This window comes from Miniopterus natalensis, chromosome 11, assembly GCF_054644295.1.
Source record: "Miniopterus natalensis isolate mMinNat1 chromosome 11, mMinNat1.hap1, whole genome shotgun sequence".
Lineage (NCBI taxonomy): Eukaryota > Metazoa > Chordata > Mammalia > Chiroptera > Miniopteridae > Miniopterus > Miniopterus natalensis.
Genome location: NC_142091.1, coordinates 19764026 through 19789212, shown reverse-complemented (window position 1 = coordinate 19789212; position 25187 = coordinate 19764026). Strand labels below are relative to the sequence as shown.

The following is a 25187-nucleotide window of genomic DNA, read 5'->3' as shown; positions in this document are numbered from 1 at the left end:
CAAGGCTGTTGGGTATATCATACTTTATTGAAAGATTTTCCAGTGGGTAGTAAGCCTTTTGTATCTAGAGTAGAATAAATCATTTTTTATGGAATTGTTCCATGCATTGTATGACATTTAGCATCCCTGGTCCTAGGGAGCTAAAATCTGGTAGTCCACCCAATTTTTGTGAAAATCAAACTCTTCCACCAATTCTCAGCCCTCCTGGGGACGGGGAAATGTCCCTGGTTGAGAACTACTGGATTAGAATTAAAGGAAACTATTTAAAAACAGAAAAAGTGTGTAAAGTTAAATGACAACTATGTGCTTTCCTGTGGTCTAAGGGAGAACTTACAGAGTTAAATGAATCCCTTTAAAGACCTTCCTAGTTTCTAACCTGGCCCCCTTGTCCTCAAGCCTTTGCCTATCTATAAAATCCTTTCCTCCAGAAAACCACATTGCCCTACCAGCAGAGGTTCTAGTCCATAAAGGTAGCCACTAGTTTCATGTGTCTGTTGAAAACTGAAAACGTGACTTGTCCAAATTGAGATACACTTAGTACAAAAAGGAATATTAAATATTCTAATAATTTTATATTGATACATGTTGAAATAATATTTTTGATATGTTCAGTTAAATAAAATATTGAAATTCTGTTTTTTTTAATGTGACTACTAGAAAATTTAAAATTACATATACAGCTTATGTTTTATTTCTAGTGGACAGTGCTGATAAATTATGTCTTAGTCCGGAGGGCCTTAAGGGTTCAGTCTGGTTGAACAAAGGAGCTTAAAGCTACACTTACATTGTATAGTACATAAGATTAAGGAAACATCCTCAATATCAAAGCCCTGGCAGGAATTATTTTTTATTGTGGTAAAATATACATAATATAAAATTTATCATTTTAACCATTTTTAAGTATACAGACTTTAAGTATATTCACATTATTATGCAGCCATCATCCATCTCCAGAACTTTTTATCTTCTCCAACTGAAATTCTGTACCCATTAAATATTAGCTCCCTATATACCCTCGCTCACTCCGGTCCCTGGCGACCACCACTGTATTTTCTGTTGTTATGAATTTGACTACTCCAGGTACCTCATATAAGTGGAATCACACAGTATCTCTCCTTTTGTGACTGGCTTGTGTTATTTAGCAGAATGTTTTCAAAGTTCATCCATATTGTAGCATGTGTTAGAATTTCCTTTGTAAGGCTCTGGATAATATTCTATTGTATGTGTATGCCACATTTTGTTTATCTATTCAACTGTGAATTGACACTTGAGTTGCTTACACCTTTTGGCTGTTGTGAATAATGCTGGTTTGAACATGACTATACAAACATTTGTTTGAGCCTTGCTTTAACTTCTTTTGGGTATACTCCCAGGAGCAGAAGTGCTGGATCGTATGGTAATCCTAAGTAATTTTTTGAAGAATCACCATACCATTTTCTATACCTGCCCCTTTTACATTCCTACCAGCACTGTATAAAGATCCCAACAGTTGTCACATCCACTCCAACAGTTTTAATTTTCTTGTTTTTGTTTGCTTGTTTGTTTGTTTTCATAACAGCATTCTGATGGATGTGAAGTGGTATCTCATTGTGGTTTTGATTTGCATTTTCCTAATGATTAGTGATGTTGAGCACCTTTTCTTGTGCTTGTTGGCATTTGTGTATCTTCTTTGGAGTAATATCTATTTAAGTCCTTTGCCCATTGTTTAATCAGGTTGTTTTTGTTGTTGAATTGCAGGAGTACTTTATATGTTCTTGATATCAATTGCTTATCAGATATATGATTTGAAAATATTTTCTTCCATTCCATGGGTTGCTTTTCACTGTTGATAGTGTTCTTTGATGCATAAAACCTCTTAATTTTGATGAAGTTCAATTTATTTTTTCTTTTGTTGCCTGTGATTTTGGTGGGATATCCAGGAAATCATTGCCAAATGCAGTGAAAGTGTTCTCAAATGTTTCTTCTAGCTCTTACATTTAAGTCTTTAATCCATTTTGAGATAATTTTGTATATGCTGTAAGATAAATGTTCAACTTCATTCTTTTGCATATGGATACCCAATTTTTCTAGCATTATTAGCTGAAAAGACTATCTTTTCTTCATTGAATGGTATTGGTACCCTTGTGGTAAATCGTTTGACCTTGCAAGTGTTTATTTCTGGGCTCTCTACTCCATTGGTCTACACTTCTGTATGCCAGTACTACATTGCTTTGATTACCATAGATTTTAGGAAATTTTTTAATCAAAAAGTATAGGACGTTTTTGTTGTTCTTTTTCAAGAATGTTTTGGTTATTTGGGGGTTCTTGAGATTACATATGATTTTAGGATGGATTTTTCTGTTTCGGGGGAAAAAAAGTTGGGATTTTGATAAGGATTGTCACTTGGGGTAGTAGTGACATCTTAACAATATTAAGCCTTCTAACCCGTTAACATGGATATCTTTCCATTTATTTGTACGTGCGGGGGGGGTATTTCTTTCAGCAATGTTTTGTAGTTTCAATATACAAGTCTTTCACCTCCTTGGTTAAGATTGTTTCTAAATATTTTATTCTTTTTGATGCTATTGTAAATGGAATTTTTTAAAATTTCCTTTCCAGATTGTTTGTTGTTAGTATACAGAAACACAACTGGTTTTTGTGTGTTGATTTTGTATCCTTCTGAATTTAATTAGTTCTAACAGCGTTTTTGTGGAAACTTCCAGTACTCTGTTGAATCAAGTGGTGAAAAGTAGGCTTCCTTGTCTTGACATGGAGAGATTCTTGAAGGAGTTTGTTTGGGGAGGTAAAAATCTTCTCTCCCACCTATGACACTACACTACTACTTCCTACTTACCACAGGGGTTAAACTACTTGAAGATCTATAGCCCTACTGCCCAGAAGTATAGATCCCCAAATCTGAGTTATTTAGACTGGAATAGTGTCCCAACCAGTAGATGTCTTTGGAAGGATAGTTAATAGTAACCTATGATGCTAAAATCTTAAAGAGTTCTTACCAACCACCCCCTCCCCAACACCATGCATTTCAAAGAGATCACTTGGAGGTTTCTCTATCAGTGAGTGGCAGGCTTGCTTTTTTATTTTTCTCATTGTCCAGAAAATAATTATTAAAAAACACACATATTTTCCACAGACAAAATTAATTCTTTGAAACAGTTTGAACTATAGTTTAAACTAGGTAACATAAACTCAAGTGCTTAGGGGCAATCAGAAATAAATGAAATGGGAATATTAAGAAAAATAGGGAATGGTAAAGATTACAGACAAATGTTTATAGCCATAAGTGAGTAAGAGTCCAGGGTTGCCAAGTCTTCCACGTTTGCAAGAGAGATTGGAAATCAAGATTTTTATGTAAGTTGTCTGGATTTTTAGCACAGTTCAGACTTAACATAAAAGCCAATTTTAAATTATTGATGTAAAGGAAAAAAAGAAATATATAGTGTTTTCTTGACTGCCCCATAATTTGCAAGACTGCTTCTTTCACCAATGAATTAGTTCTTCACATTACAGAAAATAAGGTAGCTTTTAAGAAAAGACTTTTTCCACAGCAGCTTGGGAGACTGAAAGTTAGAAAGAGCTTCATTGCAGAAACTTCTCTTTGACCTGGATAAAGTTCTGAAGTTACCACTTACATCTTTGTTTATTTAAATGTTTTGTCAAGGACTTTGTAAAATTTAAAATGTATTCTTTCTAAGTAAGTAAAATTTTTTAATATATTATATAATGCATTTGAAACTATTTTCTGTGTCGAGATTTTTTTAAACTTATTCCCTAATTCTGTTATCTTCATGTTTTAAATATAGAGCTTTTGAAGAGAAACGAAAAGAACAAGAAGAAAAAGAACACAGAATTAGAGAACAAATACTTCAACAGAGAAAACAGAAGTTTGAAGAAGTTACTGAAAAATTCCAGCGTGCCCACATTCCCCTTTCACAGCGGAGGAGAGCAGGTATCTTACTTGCTGGAAAAATATGAGAACAAAACGAAAGCTATAATCACCCTTGACTTGAGTAGGAAATAAAATAATAAAGGAACAAACTAGAAATTCAAACTAAAAAGACTACTATCCCCTTTTAAGTAGTAGGACTTTAACCAAGTGAAAAATTGCAATTTAATTTAGGTTTAATCTAGAGTATATTTTGTTGGTTGTATTAGTAAATCTTGAACTTTCACAAGTTCGATTCTACTTCATACTGGCTTACAATGTTTTGTTCTTTTTAAATTTAATCTAATAAATAGCTTAATAAAAGGAAAATTTAACATTTAGGTTTAATAAATTAGTATCACATTTATTCTGGCATTTATTCAGATTTTGCTTCAAATTCATATTTGAGAGACTGACAAAATAAAAAGAAAGTCTACAGAGTGATATAATCCAACAATCTAAGACCTGGAACCAATTAAGAATTTAAATATGATTGTGGTTGATTCTTTGGTATCCATCTACATTTTTTATACCTTAAATAGTAACACAGAATTAACAACAAAATGTTAAGGCTTCAAAAAGAAATGGGAGCCCAACCAGCATGGCTCAGTGGTTGAGCATCAACCTAGGATCCAGGAGATATAACAGTTTGATTCCCAGTGAGGGCACATGCCCAGGTTGCAGGCTTGATCCCCAGTAGGGGGCATACAGAAGGCAGCCAGTCAGTAACTCTCTCATCATTGGTGTTTCTTTTTCTCTCTCTCCCTCTCCCTTCCTCTCTCTGAAATCAATAAAGACTTTTTTTAAAAAAAAAACTTTAATAATAATAAATGAATTGTTAAAAGAGACAGGCAGCACCTTTATGTATTCACCAAACATATGTTGTACTATTTTGTGCTTATCCCTGGGCTAAGCGGAGATATAGAGAAATCTAATTGTACTCTACCACTGAAGATCTCACAGCTTATTTTGGAGATGAGAGTAATATAAACAATGTCAATAAATATAGTGATAATTGCTATAGTAGCAGAATGTATATAAAGTACTGTGAGAACACAGAGGAACAGACACTAAACCTGTAGGAACATCAAGGACATCATCCCTGGAAAAAGAACTTCATTTTAATCTTGAAAAATGAGCTTTTGCCAGGCAAAGAGAAAGTACAAAAAAAAAAAAACAAAAAAAAAACCCCAAAAAACAAACAAAAAAAACTTCCCAGACAGAAGGAATAGTTTTTACAAATAAATTATGTATTTTAGTATATCTGAAGCATAGGATGGAGGGAAAAGAGAAGAAAAGTGGATTTGAGGCTAGAAAAATAAATTGGAACCAATTCTCAAAGAGCATTGTATGCCATGCTAGGAATTTCATCTTTCTCCAAAGTGCAGTCAATATAAAGTTTTTTAACTAGAATGCAAACCATTATAATATGAAATCCTGAGGTAGACAGTCAAAAGCTGTTTTGATGATTACGCAGTGTCACTGGTAACCCGGACTCCTTTTGTCGCTCAGCTCAACCATCCTTAGTATCTGGCTTATAGCTTCACCTTCATGGTCACATGATGGTTGCTAGAGCTCCAGCCATCATGTCAATATTATAGGCAAGGAAAAAAGAAGAAATGTAAAGGACAAAAGTCTGTAACTCTGAGCTACCTTTATGTTTATATCTCCATCTGCAAGGGAGACTGAAAAAAAATTTTTCTGTGGTTATGTTGCCGCCCCTAACAATATAGAGTCTGTTGTCAAAGAATAAAGGAAAAATTGATATTAGGTAGGAAACTAGGGGTCTCTGCTATAATTATATTTATTTGTTAGAATGATAAATATAGTTATGACATGGAAGATGGATTGAAGTAGAGACACTTAAGTAGATAGAGTAGTAGGAGATTATTTTAGTACTTGAGGCAAGAGGTGCTAAGCTGCTAAATTAAAGCACTTCACTAGATATAATGATAAAGAGGTAATATATTTAGGAAATATAAATACTAGTACTTAGTACAAAGCCTCACATATTTTTAGCACTCAGTAAATGCTTTTTGAATGAATTATTTTGGTGAAAGATAATAATATTAATCAAGTTTACAAATAAAGGTTTGGGTTAGAGGTGTGAAAGATTATTCATTAAGTTTTAAGTACATTGAATTTGAGCCTTGCATGACTCATCCAAATGGAGAAATCAAATCAGCAACTAAAAATATGGGTCTGAAATTTAAGAAAAAGATATGGAATAGAAATGCATATTTGAGTCACTAATGAGTAGATACATAGCTGATAAATGAAGCCATAGGAAAGATAAGCTAAATAACAGAACAGAGTATAGACCAAAGACTGAGGATGGAGCCTAAAATAAAACATTTATGCACACTAGTATTTGCTATAGGTAGAGCAAGAAAAACTAAAACTGGATTTTGAGAAGCAGTTATCAAGAAAGCAGATGGGAATCAAAGGCAAAGAAAATAATGATAAGAAGACAAAAAGAGAAGTTAGTTTTAAGAAATAGTATGTGGTCATTTGTGTCAAATGCCTCAGAGAAGTAATCACCACTCATGAATATTATTTGCCCCAAGAAGGGTGCTATCAAAGGGTCTAGGTACAAAAGTCAAAGAGTTTTAAGAAAAACAAATGACATACTTTCATAAAGCCTGGATCTATCTCTGATTTCCAGGATATATATATATTAAGTGTAAAATCAAGGTCCAAATCAGTATGCATAATATTTTGCCTTCTGTGTAAGAAAAGGGAAAAATTACAATATATATTTATATTTGCTTGTAATTTCATAAAGAAACAGTGAAAGAATATATGAATGACCAAGGAGAGTAAGACTGCCAAATGTGTATCGTATTTTTTATTTCTAAATATGAATATATTACCTATACAAAATATTAAATTAATAATTTAAGAAAATTCAGTGCTATCAATGAAGAGCAAGAACAAAGCTATGTGAGACAACTGTTGGTCTACCGCTTTAGTTTTTTCTCCAATTAGGAATTAAACTAAAGGTCACCATGTATGCGTGGAAGCTGACCCTTCCCCTTACTACAAAGAAGGGCAACAGATTGAGGCTTTCAGTGAAGTCAGAAATTGTTAGAGTGAGAAAATTAAAAGAATGACAAGGATTAGAGTTAGTGGATTAAATGAAATAATAAAGTAAGTACTCAAAAAAAAAGTAGGCTTAAATTATCATCAGTGAATGAGAAGTAGTTACTGGGAGGTCATGAGATAACAGCAACAAGAAGTAGTAATGGTGGTTGTTAATTGGCCCAAGTTAGTTTTAAGTTCTCTTTGATAGACAAGTGGTGGAAGTTAATAAAAGCAAATCTCAGACTATAATCTAGCATGACTAGACATTCATTAGCAAAGCAGGTATAAAACAATTCATGTAACTCATTCAGTAAGATCAAGAAGGTCCCAGTTCTCTGTCCTTTTAGGTTTTTTGACTATATTTTAAATGACAGTTCTACTCAGGCGTACACAACCACATTCCAGAGACAGAACTCTGTGCCTTCTGGCATTGGACATCAGAAATGTTCCTATATTAATGGCTGGACACCAGACTGAGTAGAAATCAAGCCTCAGGTGCCATCTGTAAACGCAAAGAATATAGACCTCCCTGGATTCTTATTCTTTGTTTATGCAGGGGTTGGGAGTGATTAAAATAGGTTTAGGCAAATCCACTTGTTTTGAATACCTTTAATTTCAACAAAAAAAGCTCATATTTAATATTTATCAGGCTACTCAACAGGCTATTATTTTCACTAATAAAAACCCATTTGGATATTGAGTATGCTAATTAGAAAACAGTCAAAATCTATAGCTTGATATTATCTGCCTTAAGAGGATTGGTCCTTTATGATTAGAATATCCAGCAAACCATCCCATAATTGTGTATTGGTCGCTAGTATATTATGCTATTACCCCCTGGGTAGAGAAATGGACCATCTCTAAGTTCAAGTTTAAATTAACCCATACATCATAATATGCTGGTTTTAAACATTTTAGGGTAATTAACATTGTAATAGGGGAAATTTGATGATGTGGGTTTTTCAAAGGAGAAAGGAGGAAAGACAGTTTGGAGGCATCAGACCTTGAATTATAGGTAGTATGTAATCGGAGGAAAATCATATCTCCACTTAGGAGGGCTTCAAGAGAAACAATGTCCTTAAAAGACAGCTGTGTTTCAACCCAAATGAGAAGGCAAATTACAGGTGCAAAGTAGTATGTGGATGAATGTCTATATAATGTATGACTTTGAACAAGTCACTTACCTTCTATATGCCTCAGTTTCCTCATTTGCAAAATGGAGATTCAAATAGCATCTGTGTCATAGGTCACAGTGAGTATTAAATTAGAAAACACAAAGTGCTTAAAAATAATGCCTGTAATAGTAAGTGCTCACTCAGTACATGTTTGTTGGGGCTTTCATAGCCTTCTCTTTTCTTCATAAAAATATTTATAAACTTTGTCAGAAATTTATGGAGTTCTGAGATAAAACATAATGAGTTTTTCATGCCAGAACAAAGAGTATGGACATTTCTCAAAGTTTCTTTTTTTCCAGAAAAATATTCTTAAAATTGGTGTTGAGGATTTTGAGGTAACAATTTCTCTTTGGGGATTAGATGTCTAAATGTAAATTATTTAGGCTAGTCTTTAAGATATTTTCTTTTTGCCAAAGTTCTAAAGCAGAATTTTGTCACTGACCAATTAAATTGTGTATGAAGAGCTCCTGGAGGGGAGTGGCACTGCACTACTTGATCTTCCTTTATTTTCCCTAGTTTTTCAAAAGCCGGTGCCTCCGTTAGAAGAGGCCCTCAAACAAATTCAAGAATCCAACTTCAAGTCAAAAGTAAACATTTACTCTTCCCACAGACCAACAATAAGCTGGAGGTAAGTAATTTATGATTATTATGCAGAATTGTTAATATATAATGATTAAATAGCTTTCTAGTTGCTGAGTCTGTAGGCTATTCATCAGTTACTCCTCACTCCTGTTTTAGTTACTATTTTATTTTCACAGATTAAGGTTGAGGGGAATATAAATATTTTGCTTCAAGAATAAGGCAAAATTTCAATTTGTTGTCTTCGGTATTATAATGCTGCTTATGTTGAATAATTGTCTATGGAAATTATCATAACCATTTAAAAATATTGATATTGATTATTCATCTTTACCAAGATGGAAAAATTGTGTTGAATTGTGGTGATATAATGTTAAATAAAAGGAGTAACTCTGTGATAGAAATGGGGTCTTCCTCACTGAAAATCTTTCCTTGGTGTCTTGAAAAAGCTACAGTGTCTCCTGCTTCCTCTCCAGATTAGCTTAAATGAATCATCTAGAAGCAATAGGCTGGATCAACAAATTACAGAGTACTCTCTGACATCCTGCATTTTCCATTTATTATAAGTGTTTGTTGAAACTGCTACATGCATAGCACTAGATCAAGCATTGTAAAGGGGATGTGGAAAAGCATAACATTGTAAAATACAACCCCTAGTATATAATCTAGGAGAGAAGTGAAATAATGCTTCAAAAATATAGGCTAGTAATGATAATGACATTTAATGTTTTTAATATAAAAACAACTACAATTCAGACATAAATCATGTTCATATTGTACCTATACCTACTGTCAGTTACTAAAGCACTTCCATCTTTAGCATACCTGTGGCCAATAGTTTTCTGGCCAAAACTAAGAACAATTAAATTCATCCTCTCAGGCCTCAGTATAGTTCGGGAAAAACCTCACGGAAAGGAGGAGACTCCAGCAAAGCTCCGAAGAAAGGAGTTAATCTTGAAACAAGCGAGTAGACGATGTTGCAGACGGAGGGATGGGCATGCTCAAGGCCAGGAGTAGGAGAGGGAGAGATGGGGGCTAAGGGTGGGGGGGGGGTGGCTGAGTGACAGTGCAGAGTACCAACAGCCTGGCTGCAGAGAGATTGGCAGTAAGCACATCTGCGTGCCTAGGAATGCAAGCTTCATTTTGAGAGTTTAACAGATGCTAATGAAATATTTTAAGCCAATGGGTGATAAAATGAACTTTCCATTTTTAACATATCATTCCAATTTATAGTGAACAAGTGTAGATGATGGGTTGAAGAAGGCAAAAGGGGCTGTCTCATCGTATGAATTGAAATTAAATGGGTCTAGGACTCGAGAGAAAGAACTGAGTTTAAGATATTTGAGGCTAACACAAGGAATTGAATCAACCATGGAGAATTATGTGCTGTGATGACAAGACTAGGATAAAATACTAAAAAACAGCAACATTTAAGAAGTGAAAGAGTAGAAGCCTGCAAATAGGAATAGAAAGGTTGATATAGGACTAGGAAAGGGCTGCATCATGGAAACTAAGGAAGGATAGAGTTTCATGGGGGTGGGGTGGGGTGGAGATTATATTGCTTCTAGGGAACCAATAACAAAAAGTTATATTCACCAGGATCCTGATAGGAAACAGGTGGCACATTTAAAAGGGGGAACTGAAAAGAGATTAATAAAGGGACTAGGAAGCCAAGTAAGTATAGTGAAGCACCCCTAGAACTGACAACAAAGTCAGTGTTACCACCACAGACCTGAGCAGAGAAGTGCCGCAGCTGCCAGACAGGACCTGAGGTCCTAGGTAGAGGAACAGTGCTACTGTTAAACCAAGCCCAGCAGAGCAGAAGCCAGAAGAATAATTCTCAAAACCTCTTTTTTCTGTCACCCTCCCATTTCTTGCTAGTGCCTTCCATTGGTCAAGCTCAGCCATAGAATAAAAAGCCAGGGATCATTCAGTCTCTGCGAAGCAGAAACAAATGGAGAAGTGAGCAAAGAGAGAATATCCAGCATAGAAGCAATGTGTCACTATATTCTACAACATAAAGTCACACTGGCAACTTTTGTCAGAGCAATTTTGTTGGAGGGATGGGAACAGAAAAGAGATTGCAATGAGTAGTAAAGAAATAGAGCAGGAAAGTAAAGTTAACAAGTGTAGCTTGGCTGTGAAATGCAAAGAGTGATGGAACAATAGCCAGAATAGAAATGTGAATGAGATGTGGTCCTCTCTCCAAGAAAGTTTTGCAGTTAAATTATAATACCATGCAATGAGAGTCACATTATAATACATGTGTAATACCATGTAATGGGGGCTGTTACAGAAACATTAGCATAGTGACAAAGAAGTACAAAACTTACGGTTGGGAAGAGAACTTAAAGGGTGAGTGTGAATTGTCTAATAAAAAAGCATAGGTTGAGTTTAGGCATGTTTAGGCTACAGCGTTGTAAAAGGCACAGACCCCTAAGGAAATAAAACTTGTTCAGAGAGGCAGGACTGTAGGATATGTTGCTGGTGGGACAGGAGATGATCTACAATGCAGATTGGGATCAGATTTGAAATGCCTGTGTGTCTAGCTAGGGAGTTTGAACTTTATCCTGTAACTAGTAGAGAATCAGTGGAGGTTTTTAAGCAGAGAGTGTATAATCCTCTTTATTCTTTTAGAAAGATTATTGGTGTGAACGTTGGAGACTGAAAACGATGGAAAGAAATTGGAGGAAAGGAGACCAGAAAAAGTTAATGGGATAATCTGAGGGATAGATTATTACTGCCTAAACTAGAATAGTACTATTTTGTATAGTGAAGAAAGGACATCTGATAAAGAATAAAAGTATTTTGACTAGTTAGAAGACAAGGATGAGAAAGAATGAAAATGCCTTTTCACAATGCAGAGATGTGGCATAAGAAATAAGAGTTTAGCCCAGCCGGGCGTGGCTCAGCAGTTGAGCGTCGACCTAGGATCCAGGCAATCGGGGTTCGATTCCCGGTCAGGGCACATGCCCAGGTTGCGGGCTCGATCCCCAGTCGGGGGCATGCAGGAAGCAGCCGATCAATGACTCTCTCATCATTGATGTTTCTATCTCTCTCTCTCCCTCTCCTTTCCTCTCTCTGAAATCAATAAAGATATATTTTTTTAAAAAAAGAAATGAGTTTAAAAATGTTTTTCAAGTAGAAGTATAAGAATTGGAGTATGGAGAGAATAGTGGGAGGAAAACCAGAAGGATTCAGCTATGGATTTAAAAGGACTGATCTTAAAGGGTGGTAGTGAAGTAGAAAAGAAAGATCGAAGAAAAAGTATTTCATGGAAAGAGTAGATTATACGATAGAATAAAATGAAAAAAAGCAAAAATATCAAAAGAAGCTCAAATTTTGAGTATTGATAATTGAAGGAATTTGGTGATTTTAAAAATAAAAAAGACCATAATGAAAGGGCACAGGTTTGGCAAGATATTACTAAGTTTTCTTTGAGCCTTCTGAATTGAGATAAATATCCCAGCAGAAATATATAAAAACAATTTGACATGAAATGAAATGAGAGGTAAACCTTTAGAAATTGATTTGAAAGTCAAGACTATATATGTTGTTGCTTAATTTTTATATGTACTTATGTCTCTCCAACTAAACTATAATATTTTGGAGAACATTCATTAACCTTACACATGCTTCCTTACACATCCTATAGTGCTTAGCTCAGTGCTATGCATGTTGGAGGTATTCTGTAAATACTTTGAATGGAGAAAGATCAGACATATGCAAACACTTCTCAGAGGGTACAAACTTGACCTGAAACTTAATAGATGAGGAAGATAGTCACCAGAGACAAACATTGAGAACTCTAGACAGAGGAAGTAAGTAGTATGTGGAAAGGCATGAAGGCGTAAAATGACATTTTGTGTTAAGGTAGCTGAAAGTAGGTCAGTTTCTCGAAGTAAGAGATCTGGGCCATAAATATAGATATGATAGTATGTACTGTGAAAAGATAGGTTGGTTGGAAAGGAAGGCATGAGTTAAATCATGAAGAGCCTTCTTAAGGAGTTTGTCCTTAAACAATTACTGAAAGATTTGAAGCAAGCATACAACATTTAAATTTTAGAAATATTGCCAGAATGGAAAAGAGTAAGGTAAGACTAAGGTGGGGAAAATCAGATAAAGTGGTACTTTAGGTTAAAGAAAATGGTGACTTTGTGACAGCTGTTAGGAAGTTGAATCAACATGATTTGATAACCGGAAGGTGATTGAGAAGAGTCAACAGTGACTTTGGAGATTATTGGGTATGGTTAAGTAATCAACAGTGAAACCATTTATCAAAATGAGGGCTATTAGGGAAGGACCTGTTTAAGGGAGGGAGTAACTGGAAGGAGGAGAGTAAGTTGTGAGTTTGAGACACTTATGAGATATTCCAGGGTCAGTTTCTCAAGGTAAGAGATCTGGGCCATAAATATAAATATGATAGTTGCCCATGAATTGATGAAATTAAAGCCATGGATCAATACTCACCAGGTGTAATCTTGGGTTCAGCTAAACAGTCAAACGCCCATGACTACAGTGAGCCATGTTTGACTTCAAATAAAGGACAGAAAACACCTCGTGTCAACAGTCACCATTCTTCCGTAGGAGGAATCTCCATGGCATCCCACAAAGCAGCCAAAGGGCTCATCTGCTAGGCCCATCTCACAGGGACAGCCCAGCTGTAAGGAAAAGAGATCACAGCGGGTGGGCATATAGCCACTGTGGGTTAGAAACCCCAAGTTCCAAACAAGACCAATATTCCTTGTAATGGCTCCATATGTATAGCTTCCCAGGTCCATGCAAGAGACATGCCCAGCCAGTTATAAGAATTACCACACTCAGAGAAACCCAAAACTATAGCCTCCTGCCAGATACCTATGGTTCATTGACAGTCATCTCAATCCAGATGCAGTTTACCAATGAAGGGTCATTTTTAGCATAATCAATGTGCCTTGTAATACAGTTCAAATCCTACTAATAACCCAGGGGAACAGATTTGAAAAGTTAACCCAAAGTCACACTGGTCCATAAAGAACAGATTTTGTTAACTCTTCACTCACATGCAGATACAAATGAGATCACGCAGACAGTATAAATAAGATCACACAGAGAGTACGTATGAAGAGGGTCACACATCTCCCAATTCTAGCATATACAGGACAAGCAAAGGAAGGGGAGTCAAGAAGGCCCTGAGAAGGAACAACCAGAGAAACAGGAAAGGAATCAGGAAGGCATGATGATAGGGAAGCCAAGGGAATTAAAGCCAGGAAAGGTAGCACTCAGGAGTGCCTATTTGTGCAATTATTAGGTTAATCGGTTAATTATTAGCAAAATCAGTACATTGAAGTGGTAGAGGTAGAAGCCAGATAGCAGTGTGTTAAGGAAAAAATAGAAGTTGAGGCAGCAAAGGCAATATACTTGTAGAGTGCTTATGGGAAAGCCTGTCTGAAAAGGGAAGATGGCAGACAGTTGGAGGGGGGTGTAGGGGCCAGGGGGATTTAGAATGATAAAAAATGCCAAACATTTTAGTGTAGGAGTAATGTGTATTTTTGTGTACAGTTTTTCACTCTCAGCTTTCTTTTTCTGTGTGTCCGTTGTTATCATTTGTGTTATCAGATATTTTTAATAAAACTATACTATGAATGAAAGGACAGAATTTTTTTGTTTAACAGTGTACAGTTTTTTAAAGTCTTAGAAGAGGTAAAATATTAGAACAACTTTGATTTCCCTGTAGCAAACAAACATATAGTTATCATTACAACAAACCTGTGCTAGGACCATTGAATAACATACATCATCATTGTTATATGAGAAACTGGCTTCATTCAAAATTAGAATACATACCTTTCATATTATTATTGTAATATACTATATTGAAATATTCTGTTATGACTATAACTTCATCATATCTATATCTATGTATACATATACACATATAAATGTTATGTATTTGAAAAACAACAGATGTATACAATTTGTAGAGAGAACACTATTCTTTACTTATTAAAAAGTTAAACTTTTCTTCACAGATAGCTAACAATATTAAATAATATGTTTAAAAATGCTTCATAAACTATAAAATGCTGTATAATATAAGATATTGAAATTAACAATCAGGTGTGTAAGGTTAAGCTGCAAATGTTGATGAGCTATTTTTACATTAAAAAAACATTTTCTGGGAAATACAAACCTAAAATCCATTCAGGAACTAAAGTACAGTCATGTGTCTATTAACAACTAGGATGCATTCTGAAAAATGCATAGTTAGGCAATTTCATCATTGTACAAAATCATAGTGTGTTCATACATTTACCTAGAGGGTATAGCCTACTGCACACCTAGGCTATATGGCATAGGCTACATGCCTGTACAGCACATTGCTCTACAAAACAACATGAGAGTAAATCAAGCACGAGAGGAAATGATGCAATCAAGAGACAGTAAACATGAGATATATGAGGCTATGTAACACGGCACACTGTTTTATAACCAACTTTTTTCATAAGTAAAAGGAGTATACTCTAAAATAACGATAAAAAGTATGATATAGTAAATACATAAATAACAGTTGCTTATTTTCATTATCAAGGATGATGCACTGTACATCATTGCATGTGCAATACTTTTATATGACTGGCATTGCAGTAGGTTTGTTGACACTAGCATCGCCACAAACACGTGAGCAATGTGTTGGGCTAAGATGATATGATGGCTACAACATCACTAGATAACAGAAATTTTTAATTTCCATAATAATCTTATAGGACTCCAATTATACATGTGGTCCTTCATTGTCCAGAGTGTAATTATGCAGCAAATCACTATAAGGCCAAGAAACAGGGAGTTTCCAAAGAAATGGAGATATATCAGTACCCATAAACAATTGTTCTAATATGGAAAGTATTAATAGCACATAAAAATAATTTAAGATGTTGATAGTGTGGTCTTCTAAAGGAGAAAAAATTATATGAAAAAATGGAAGGCATTCAAAGCTTAAGCCTCAAGAAATAGCAGAGAATGTGTTTGTATGAAAAATGAAGCTGCCTCAGGAAATAATGAAATACAAAAATAATAAGGGACTAACATTAAACATATAAGTAATCAGCCTTTTACCCCATTCCAAATCCTTATCATAATATACTTGACCCTTCTGGTAGATGTAGGGTAAAAGAAGCTATATTTACTCTCATATTAAATTTTTATACTTTAAATTATGTTGTTAGATATCTATCTCCAATATCCATGTATTTGTGGTTAGACCATAAGTTCTAAACCACATGCTACCCTGAGAAATCTGGCCAGAATTGAGTAGTGGTCTATTTGACCTCTATTTGCCCTTTGTACTAGTGGTTTAAACCAGATTATCTAGCCTGTATTCATTATCTGTATGACTATCAGACTTCTCAAGGTGAAAATATTCTAAGAGCAAGGAATGAGAAAAGGGGAACCTGAATAAGCTATATACATTTCTCAGCCCATGTGAGAGCACAATGATTGAACAAAGAAGATCATGGATGGATCCTAAGGACAAAAAATAATATTAATCAAAAGCCTAGAGGCAGCCCAATAAGCCAAAAAACATCTTAATAAGGCTATCTCTCTACCTGCCTATCCAAATGCTTTTCCACCTGCGCAGATCCATTCCTGCCTGTCCAGCTGCCTCCACATCTGATCCCTACTTAACTGATCAACCGTCTCCTTCACGGGCCCCATTGCTGTCCCACCATTCCCAAATTCTTCCAAGCTATCCAACTGTTTCTCCCACCCGCCAGCCCTGTATCCTGCCTATCCGTCCATCTGTCCCCTCTACTCTCCCGAAGACCTTTTTACCAGCCCCACTATTGTCCTACCAAACTAAATATCTTCCTCGCCCTCCAGCTGCAGTAGCTCCCAGCTTTTCTAGCAGTTTCCCTTTTCTGCCAGCCCCAATTCCTTCTGGCCCACCTGACCATTTACCACAGCCACCCCGAAGTCCCCCAACCATTCCTGATTCTAACTCACAGAGCAAGTTATTTTATAAAACTTTCAGGCATAAACATTTCCTCCCAGCAGAACATTGTACCCCAGCTACATTAATGCCTGCCCTTGTCCACCGTTCCCTTCCAGCTCAAGTGGTTGTTTCCCCAACCCCTCTGGAAGCTCTCCCAGTTTTGAAGCCTTCCGGTTTATCCAGTCATCCCCCTCATCAAATGGTCCCCACTCTTTCTTATATCACTCCATTGCCTGAACATCCTGCTAGCTTAGGTCCTTTTCAGTCAGTCCAGCAATCTGTTCCACAAACCACATTGTCACGTCTGCCCCAGGCCATGGCAGACCGTCCGGCTGCCCCAGTTCTCTCCCACCCACCTCCCTGCTGTTCTCCACCCTCTTCTTTGTCTTCATCTCCTACTTCTACGCCCTCTTCTTCACCCTCTGTGCAGTTTTCTTCCTCCTCAATCCTTGCTTCTCCTTCACCTTCCTCTTCTACCTCACTATCCTTACCTCCCTCATCTGTCCCTCTTTTTCCCTCACCTTTGCATTCAACTCCCTCTCCATGTTTGCTCCCAACGTATTTAGATTTTCCCTCTCCGATTTCTCCTGTTTCTTCTTCCTTCATGATTTCTTCTTCCTTTCCCCCCATGCTTCAATCTCCCTCTCTTTCTGTCTCCCCATCTCCTTTTATTCCTATCCATCCCTTCAATCATCCTCACTGGGGGAAGAAAGTAGAGAAGAGAAGAGAAGCGAGTGAAGTAGCGAAGAAAGAAATAGAGAAGAAAGAGTTGAGAAACGACAACTTTAAAGGTAAATAAATTGAGTTTATTAGATACTTTGTAGATTTAGCAATATTTTGTTTGGGAATGGTGATTGAAGGGGAAGGAATATGTAAGAATAGAAAAGCCTAAAAGGAAGAAAAAGGAACATACTTTTAATGTTCAGAAATTTGTGTTAAATAACTTATTGCTCTCCCTGTTTTCCCTGTGGTCACAAAAAGATAGTCAGGAATCTAGTACTCGTTGACTATTTCAGTTTGTCCAAATAAAGATATATATGGGTATTGGAGATAGTTATACATCACATATGTCACTTTCCAAAACACTTTTATCTTCATTGACTTGAATAATTGAATTCAAATGAATTAGGAATAAATGCCCTTAGGATTCATACTAGTGGCCCTAGTGCAGCAGCAGTTAGCTTTTTAATATACCTCATCCTGATCCCACCCCAACCCAAAATCTTCCTTTGTTTTTCACTCTGTACTTATGCCAAAATGTAACACGCTGTTTCTAGAAGATGCAAAATTCTAATAGAAGATGATGTCATCCCCTGATGATTTTGGGGTGGCATTTTGGCACACTAAAAGCAGACTCTACATTAAAGGTACCCTTCTGTGGCATAAAAACCATGCTTACATATGTGATACAACTGAAAAAAAATGTGTGCACACTCCTCCATGGAGTAAGATCCAAGCACCCAAACCTAGTAAACTAGAATGGAAATTCCTGCCTACCCTGACAAGCAATTTTTATATTTTCTACCTACCTGAATCTTCAGCCAACTCTATTAGAGTTATAGGACTACCTACTAGTCATGACACCAACTCAGAACTAAGAGTAATGCAAATTATTATTATCCAGATAGGAATGCTCTTAAAGAAATGAGGACTGAATCTATACATCTATAGGAATTCCTTCTATATCTGTCCTAAACAATAGATGAATAGAATTTAATAATCAAAGCCTTAAATAGACATTCCTACATGAAGATGGAGTGCTTTATTGGAACTATAATCCCACAACCATATTTATTCTACTGTTGACTGCCTTAAATTCCCATGCTAATATGTCTATATATTTCTCCAATATCCTTATATGTGATTATCTGGACACACACACACATACACACACTACATGAATGTGTAATTATATGTATGTAAAAAGAAGTTAACTTTATTTAAATGTACTAAGCATTTTTTTATGTATGGTTCACAGAACTATAGATAATGCCTTGCCTTCATCACTGTCAAAAAATGACCAGAAGCATCAGAAACATCTCTTATCCAAAATCAATTGTGGTAAAGAAATGAAGGAAAACAGCAGGATGAACTTGGCTACTAACAAAGATGCATTCCAGCTTAAACTAGTGGAAACTCAGAAGCTCCTAGAAAATCAGCATCTAAGCAGTTTGCAAGTATGAGACTATAAATATGGTACTACTATTTTAAGATCTAGTAATAATTCTGTCCATTTTTGCAGTGTTCTCCACTAAAGAAATGTATGCCAGTTGCCAAGGATAGGCCATGAAAGAGAATGTGGAGGAATCAGCATAAATTCATCACAAATACTAGAAAAAATATTTCTTAGTTTTTTCCTTACCTTTTATTCATTTTTCCTCTGCTTCATCTATTATTCTTTTTCCATCTCATATTTAGAAAAATATGCTTTATGAATGTTATTTTCTGACAAACATGAAAGCTATTTGAAATTACAATGTAATATAAGTGTCACTGTTAGAGACTAGATTATAAAAGCAACCTGAAAATTATAAAGCATGTGGACATTAGGTGTGTAATGAAAATAGAGCACAATTAGCTAGGAATGGTATTTATATTCTATTTCTTAGGGCACTTACTTTGTTATTTTCCCACCAATGAGTGGAATTTCAGCTGATTTTCCTGAAATGTTCATGCACTTTATTTTTTTATAAGTAATTACACATATTTATCAGATTCCTAGTAGGTTGATATTAAGAGTAAATTCATAACCTTGGACTGATTCGTTCAATAGCTAAGCAATAGTTGCAAGGTTATAAAAGGAAAGTAGGAGACTTCTGGCTATGATAAAATGCCTTCCTGCCATAAACAACTATAATTATGAATAAAAGGTATGAAACAAATATTTTTAGACATTACACAATAGGCAGTACAGCATATGATCTTGAAAAACAAGGGAAACAAATGAAATAAGCCCTAGATTACATAGGCTTTTTACCTGGACATAATCTCTGGATAAGCCTCAAAAAATCCACAAGTTAAAAAACACTCTCTTAAAGAAGATGCACAACATAATGCTCACAATGTCCAACATTTAATCACAACTTAACATGTGAAAAAGCAAGAAAAAAATAGCCAATAACTAGGAAAAAATTAGTCAATATAATCAGATGAAGAAATGACAGAGATGATGGAATTAACAGGGATTTAAAACCATTCTTATAAATATTTTCAAGGAATTAAAGTAAAAGTGAACATAATAAAAAAGGATATTTTAAAGGAACTAAATAGACCTTCTAGATCTGAAAAGCATAATATTTGAAACAAAAATTTCACTCGATGGACTTAACAGTGTAGGTATTATAGACAAAAAGATGAGTGGGCTTGAAGACATGGCAATAAAAAATATTCAATTGAATAACTGAGAGAAAAAGACTGGAAATAAATGTGTAGAACATTACTTACTTGTAAGACAATATCAAGCAATATAATATACATTTAATTAAAATCCCACAAAGAGGAGAGGGAGTATTTAAAAAACAGTGAATTAAAATGTTTCAAATTTGATAAAACTATAAATCCACAGATCCAAGTAGTTCAACAAACACACACATACACAGACATACACACCATGAAGGCACATCAAAATCAAATTAAGCCAGAAGAGAAAAGATACATTACATGGATGCTAACAAAAATAAGGTGGACCACTAACTTCAAGCCAAAAGACAGTGAAACAACATTTTTTTAAGTTCTGAGAGAAGGAAAAAATGACCAATCTAGAATATTGTATCCAACTAAAATATCCTTCTGAAATTAAGGTGAAATAGGCATTTTCAAATAAACAGCTGAACACCACTGCACTACACCAGCATCTGCACTACAAGAAATGCTACGGAAAGTTTGTCAGGTGGAAGGAAAATCACATGATATGAAAATTCAGATCTATAGTGACAGAAAGCAGATTAGTGGTTGTTATGGTAGATAGGGATTGACTACAAAGAAGCATGAGAAAAATTATGGTGAATGGGAAAGTTCTATATATCGTTTGGTATGGTGGTTATGGGTGAATAATTTGTCAAAGCTCATTGAACTACACATTTAAAATAGGTGCATTTTATGGTAGATAAGTATCCTCAATAAAATTGATTTTAAAACTTAAACATGAAGCATGTTAAGTCTAGTATAGTTTATATCAGTAACTTCCAAGCAAAACTTGCAGCTGATCATAATGTTTCACTGTTTAGTGGTGAGAAAAATTCGGGGGGGAAAAAGTATAGTGTAATGAAATCAGAAATTACTGAATTTCTTTTGAGGTGCTTTGGGAGATGAAGCCATTACAGAACTACTCATACAGAAATCTTAGAGTCATGAACATCATACAGCTAGAAGGACCTTATAACCCAGATTACATCTCATTAGATGCAATCTCAAAGGAAGTCCTCCAAGCCTACTTTCATTATTATTATTAATTAAAATGACTCAGTTTCAAAAACAGGCATTGGAGGAGTTGTGCTCAGTTTTATTCTCCTAATTAGGTTGAAGTGACCAACACTTTAAAAAGAGATCACAGTACTGAAGGGTATGATAAGCAGGGGCCAAATGCTGGTAAGATCAAACTCCCATGAATCATTTTCAAAACCTATGTCACAGCAATATATCAATTAGTAAACATTAACTATGCAACTTAAATCATTTCTATTCTATAACTGATTTTCTTGGTTTCTTAGTTTATTTTGTGGGCTAGAAAAATAATGTGTTTTGGTTTAATATCAGAATATTTTTCTTTTCTAAAATTTGTGAAAAATCTTAAGGGACACTAATTTTCTTTCTTTGAGTCCATTTAACTTTTTTACTACATTTACAATTTTACATATTCTTGGAATTTATTTTTATATATGTGATACAAGATTAATGTTTAGATATGTGTGAGAAATTAGAAACATTTTACCACATTTACCATACTTTGAAATGATAATGAAATTTTATTAAAGACTGATAGGCTTCTCTTTCTGTGGAATAGCCCATTCTCTGTTTCACTGCTTCACTAATAAACTTACTTTCACTTTAAACTCTAAAAAAATAAATAATCTTAAAAAAAAAAAAAGACTGATAAATTCCAGGATATTTCAGTGAATAGTGATGAGAATGTCTATGGAATTTATGGAAATTATTACTATGTAAATCTCCAAAAAAAGAGCCACTAAAAATTAAGTTCTCAACCCTAAGTCCATATTAGAATTACTTGGGGAATTTAAAAATAATAATAATACCAATATATGGACCCCACCCAAGTATTAAATCAGCAAGACTCAGACACATATTTTTACAAAGCTCCTTATGTAATTCGAACATGAATCCAGCATTGAGAACTCTCCTATGTAGAGCATACATTACCTTTTATAAAAAGATGTACCCCTTCCAACAGGAAATTCATATTAGGATCATAGAGCTTTTAGGAGCTTCATTCAAGTCCAGTGAATGTTTCAGGAAAAAATGCCATTTGTAAATAACTTTTTCAGAATTTCACATGCTATTATGAAACCTTCAAGAAAAAAATGGAATAGCAATAGAAAAATTATTTTTAAGCTATAATTGTGACTAGAATAATTGTGTAGTTACTTTAGGCTTAGAAATTAAGGCTAAAATGTTATTAAAGTCTTTGCTAGCTCCCTCTTACTGTTTATAATCATTTTACCATATTTTATATGCCAAGGAGAATTGGGTTCAGTAATAACGATGTGTTGAATCATAAATTTTGGCATTTACAAAATTTCTAAGCTTTAAAACTTTGTTCTTTTTTCTTTCAGAAATTTTGTGATGAAGTTAACCAGATAACAAATTCTGAAACCCTCTCAAGTATAGACAGTCTTGAGGCTGGAGAACATGAAGAAATCTATTTAACACTTACTAATAAGGAGCCTTCCACATCAATTCAGCAGAATTCTATTTTCCTCAAATCAGCAAATCTACAATCAACTAATCTAAGTTGCTTTGATGAAGATAAACTGTCATTCTCTAAAACTCAACTTATAAATAATTGGCTAATAAGTTTAGATGATCCAAATATTCAAACTGTCACACCTTTCTCAGATATTTTAAGTAAACCTAATATTCTACCTTCACATGAATGTTTTAATAGTAAAGAACAAAATCCATCTACTCTACATGTAGAAAGAGTCACAAATACTACTAATAATTTAGTAGACTTTGTATGTAGTCCACCCATATTTGTACATGATAAAAAAACCAAAAAGACCTCTGAAACCAGCACTCTGAAGACAGCTGACTCCTCTTCTAGGGCATTCAAAAGAGAGAGTACATTAGTTACTGAGAGCCCAACACTTAAATGCAGCACAGCCTGGAACACTCCAGATTCTCTAACCCAAGAAATGGCTACTATTTCAGACCAAGTGAAATATTCTGAATTAGCTCAAGAAAACAGAACTACTTCGATTCCTACTTCATTTGCACCTGTGGAAACATCTTTAATTTTGCCATCTAATACACAATCAGCTGAACCTTTACCAAAGAACAGTATACATATAAATGAAATCAACCCAGTGCAGTGTTCTGATAAGTTAGAGGAAGTGAAAGATGTTAAAGATGAAAAGATAAACTATTTTAGTTCTAGTAAGATAGAGTTGCCTTTATTTTCAGACAATTTTCCAGATGCCTGTATACCTCACAACTCTGATTCAAAAGATAAAAAACAGAAAATAACTGAAACATCAACATTATTGTCTAATGTAATTTCTAATTATGACTTAGTTGGTCAGCACAAGAAAACAAAATATAATATTCATGAAAGAAGCAGTGTGAGGTTTCTAAAAAGTATTTTAAAGAAAGAATCTAAATACGAGCATGATTATTTTAAGGCCCTAGTTATAAATCAAGGCCTTAAGTTAGGAAATCAAAAAGCAGAAGCTATCAGAGATAGTATTGAATTAACAAAAGAAAAAGGGAAAGGGGCAGAAATTCCAAAGACTATGAAAAAACTGAGGTGGTTTGATGAAACTGAAGATACAAGAAAAAATGCTGATGGTAATCATTCCCTGAAGGATGGAATAGAAATATCTCAACAGCAGTCTCAATCATTGCACATTCAAACTAATAGTGATGCTGCTAGCAACATAATTAGTGTCCCTGCTTGTGCTGTAAATTCTTCTAATAGGAAAAAGCCCAAGGATGATTTTATCTCTGAAAATGTTAATGCTTTAGGAGGATCTGGAACAAACCACATGTCTTTGAACTGTTTTATACCTCCAGATTTTAACATTGCTAAACAAAGCTGGCCATCCTCAGAAAAAGAAGAAAGTAAATCTCCTATACATAGTGGTGATTCTACAACTCAGAAAGCTAATCTACAAAGAGGTAGAGCAAAGGTAATTAGGACAAAATCTGCTAAAGTCCAGTCAGGGTTTGTGTATCCAAATAGAAAAGGCACTGTTATTCAAGTGCAGTCTGCAAGCAAAGCCAACGCATTTTTACAAGCTCAGGGTAAATTAATTGTCCCTCATCCTCCTAAATCTGCACCAAATGTTAGGAGTGATAAAAATATACAAATGTCTCAGTGTCAATCAGAAATGCCTGAAAATTCCCAAAACATGATTACAAATAACTATTTCGATTTGAAACATGTGCTTCCAACAGAACACAAGTTGAATCAATGGAATAACGAAAGTAGTCTTCCACTCTCACATGTTTGTTCTGACACAATCACTGTGATGCCATCTCTACAATACTGTTCTTCTGAGTGCCAAACTTTAGCAAAAATAAATCATTCAAGTGGCACTCAAACCATTGCGCAGCAAGATGGGACATTACACTGCACTCAAAGATGTCCTGTTTATGAAGACAGTCATCACTCTGTGGCTTTTAGACCTACCAAAGAAGAATCTATTCCCTCTTGGAAAAGACAGCATAATATTCTGGGTCAAAATGAAAAGGCTGCTGGTAAGAATAAATGTATATATTTTTATAGATAAAACGTACAACTTTTTAAATTCATGTGAAATTTTTTTTATTAAGGTGCAGTGATATATACCTTATAGATATTAATGTTAAATAATAACTATAGGAACAACTTATCTTCCTTACTATTGTTCCTGTATATCTAATAGCTGAAGTTTTTAAGAGAATTACCCAACCTTTGCTCAACTAAAATTAGAAACTTTCGCTAGCCTCCATTTTTTCCATCACTTTTCCAGGACAAAGAATAGGGTCTAATTGCTATCCCATGCCATTCTGTCATTACCCCAATATTATAGTCAAAATGTCTATCAAAATAATCTCAGTAAAAATATTGTTTAAATTATTCTAGATAGATGAATAAATGTTGTTATAATACTTTTCCTTATTTTTGTTTTACATATTTGTTAAATTGACTTGTTATAAGCTAATGATAGATATGCCAAACCCATCCATCCCCTTTCCAAAAGAATGGCAGCTCTACTGTTATCTGTTATATAAGTTG

General features: G+C 34.8%; 1 protein-coding gene across 2 annotated transcripts in view; it reads left to right on the top strand.

Annotated features, from left to right (window-relative positions):
* The window catches only part of CEP126 (centrosomal protein 126), a 64091-nt gene that overhangs the window by 17803 nt on the left and 21101 nt on the right, over nt 1-25187 (top strand). The window contains exons 3-6 of one of the 2 annotated variants that reach the window (XM_087821592.1): nt 3801-3946; nt 8698-8809; nt 18711-18909; nt 22522-24667. In XM_087821592.1, coding sequence (XP_087677718.1) covers nt 3801-3946; nt 8698-8809; nt 18711-18909; nt 22522-24667 — 2603 coding nt within the window. Of the gene's footprint in view, nt 1-3800; nt 3947-8697; nt 8810-16936; nt 17524-18710; nt 18910-22521; nt 24668-25187 lie in introns of those variants that run through there. The other variant, XM_016206759.2, reaches the window with a different exon arrangement.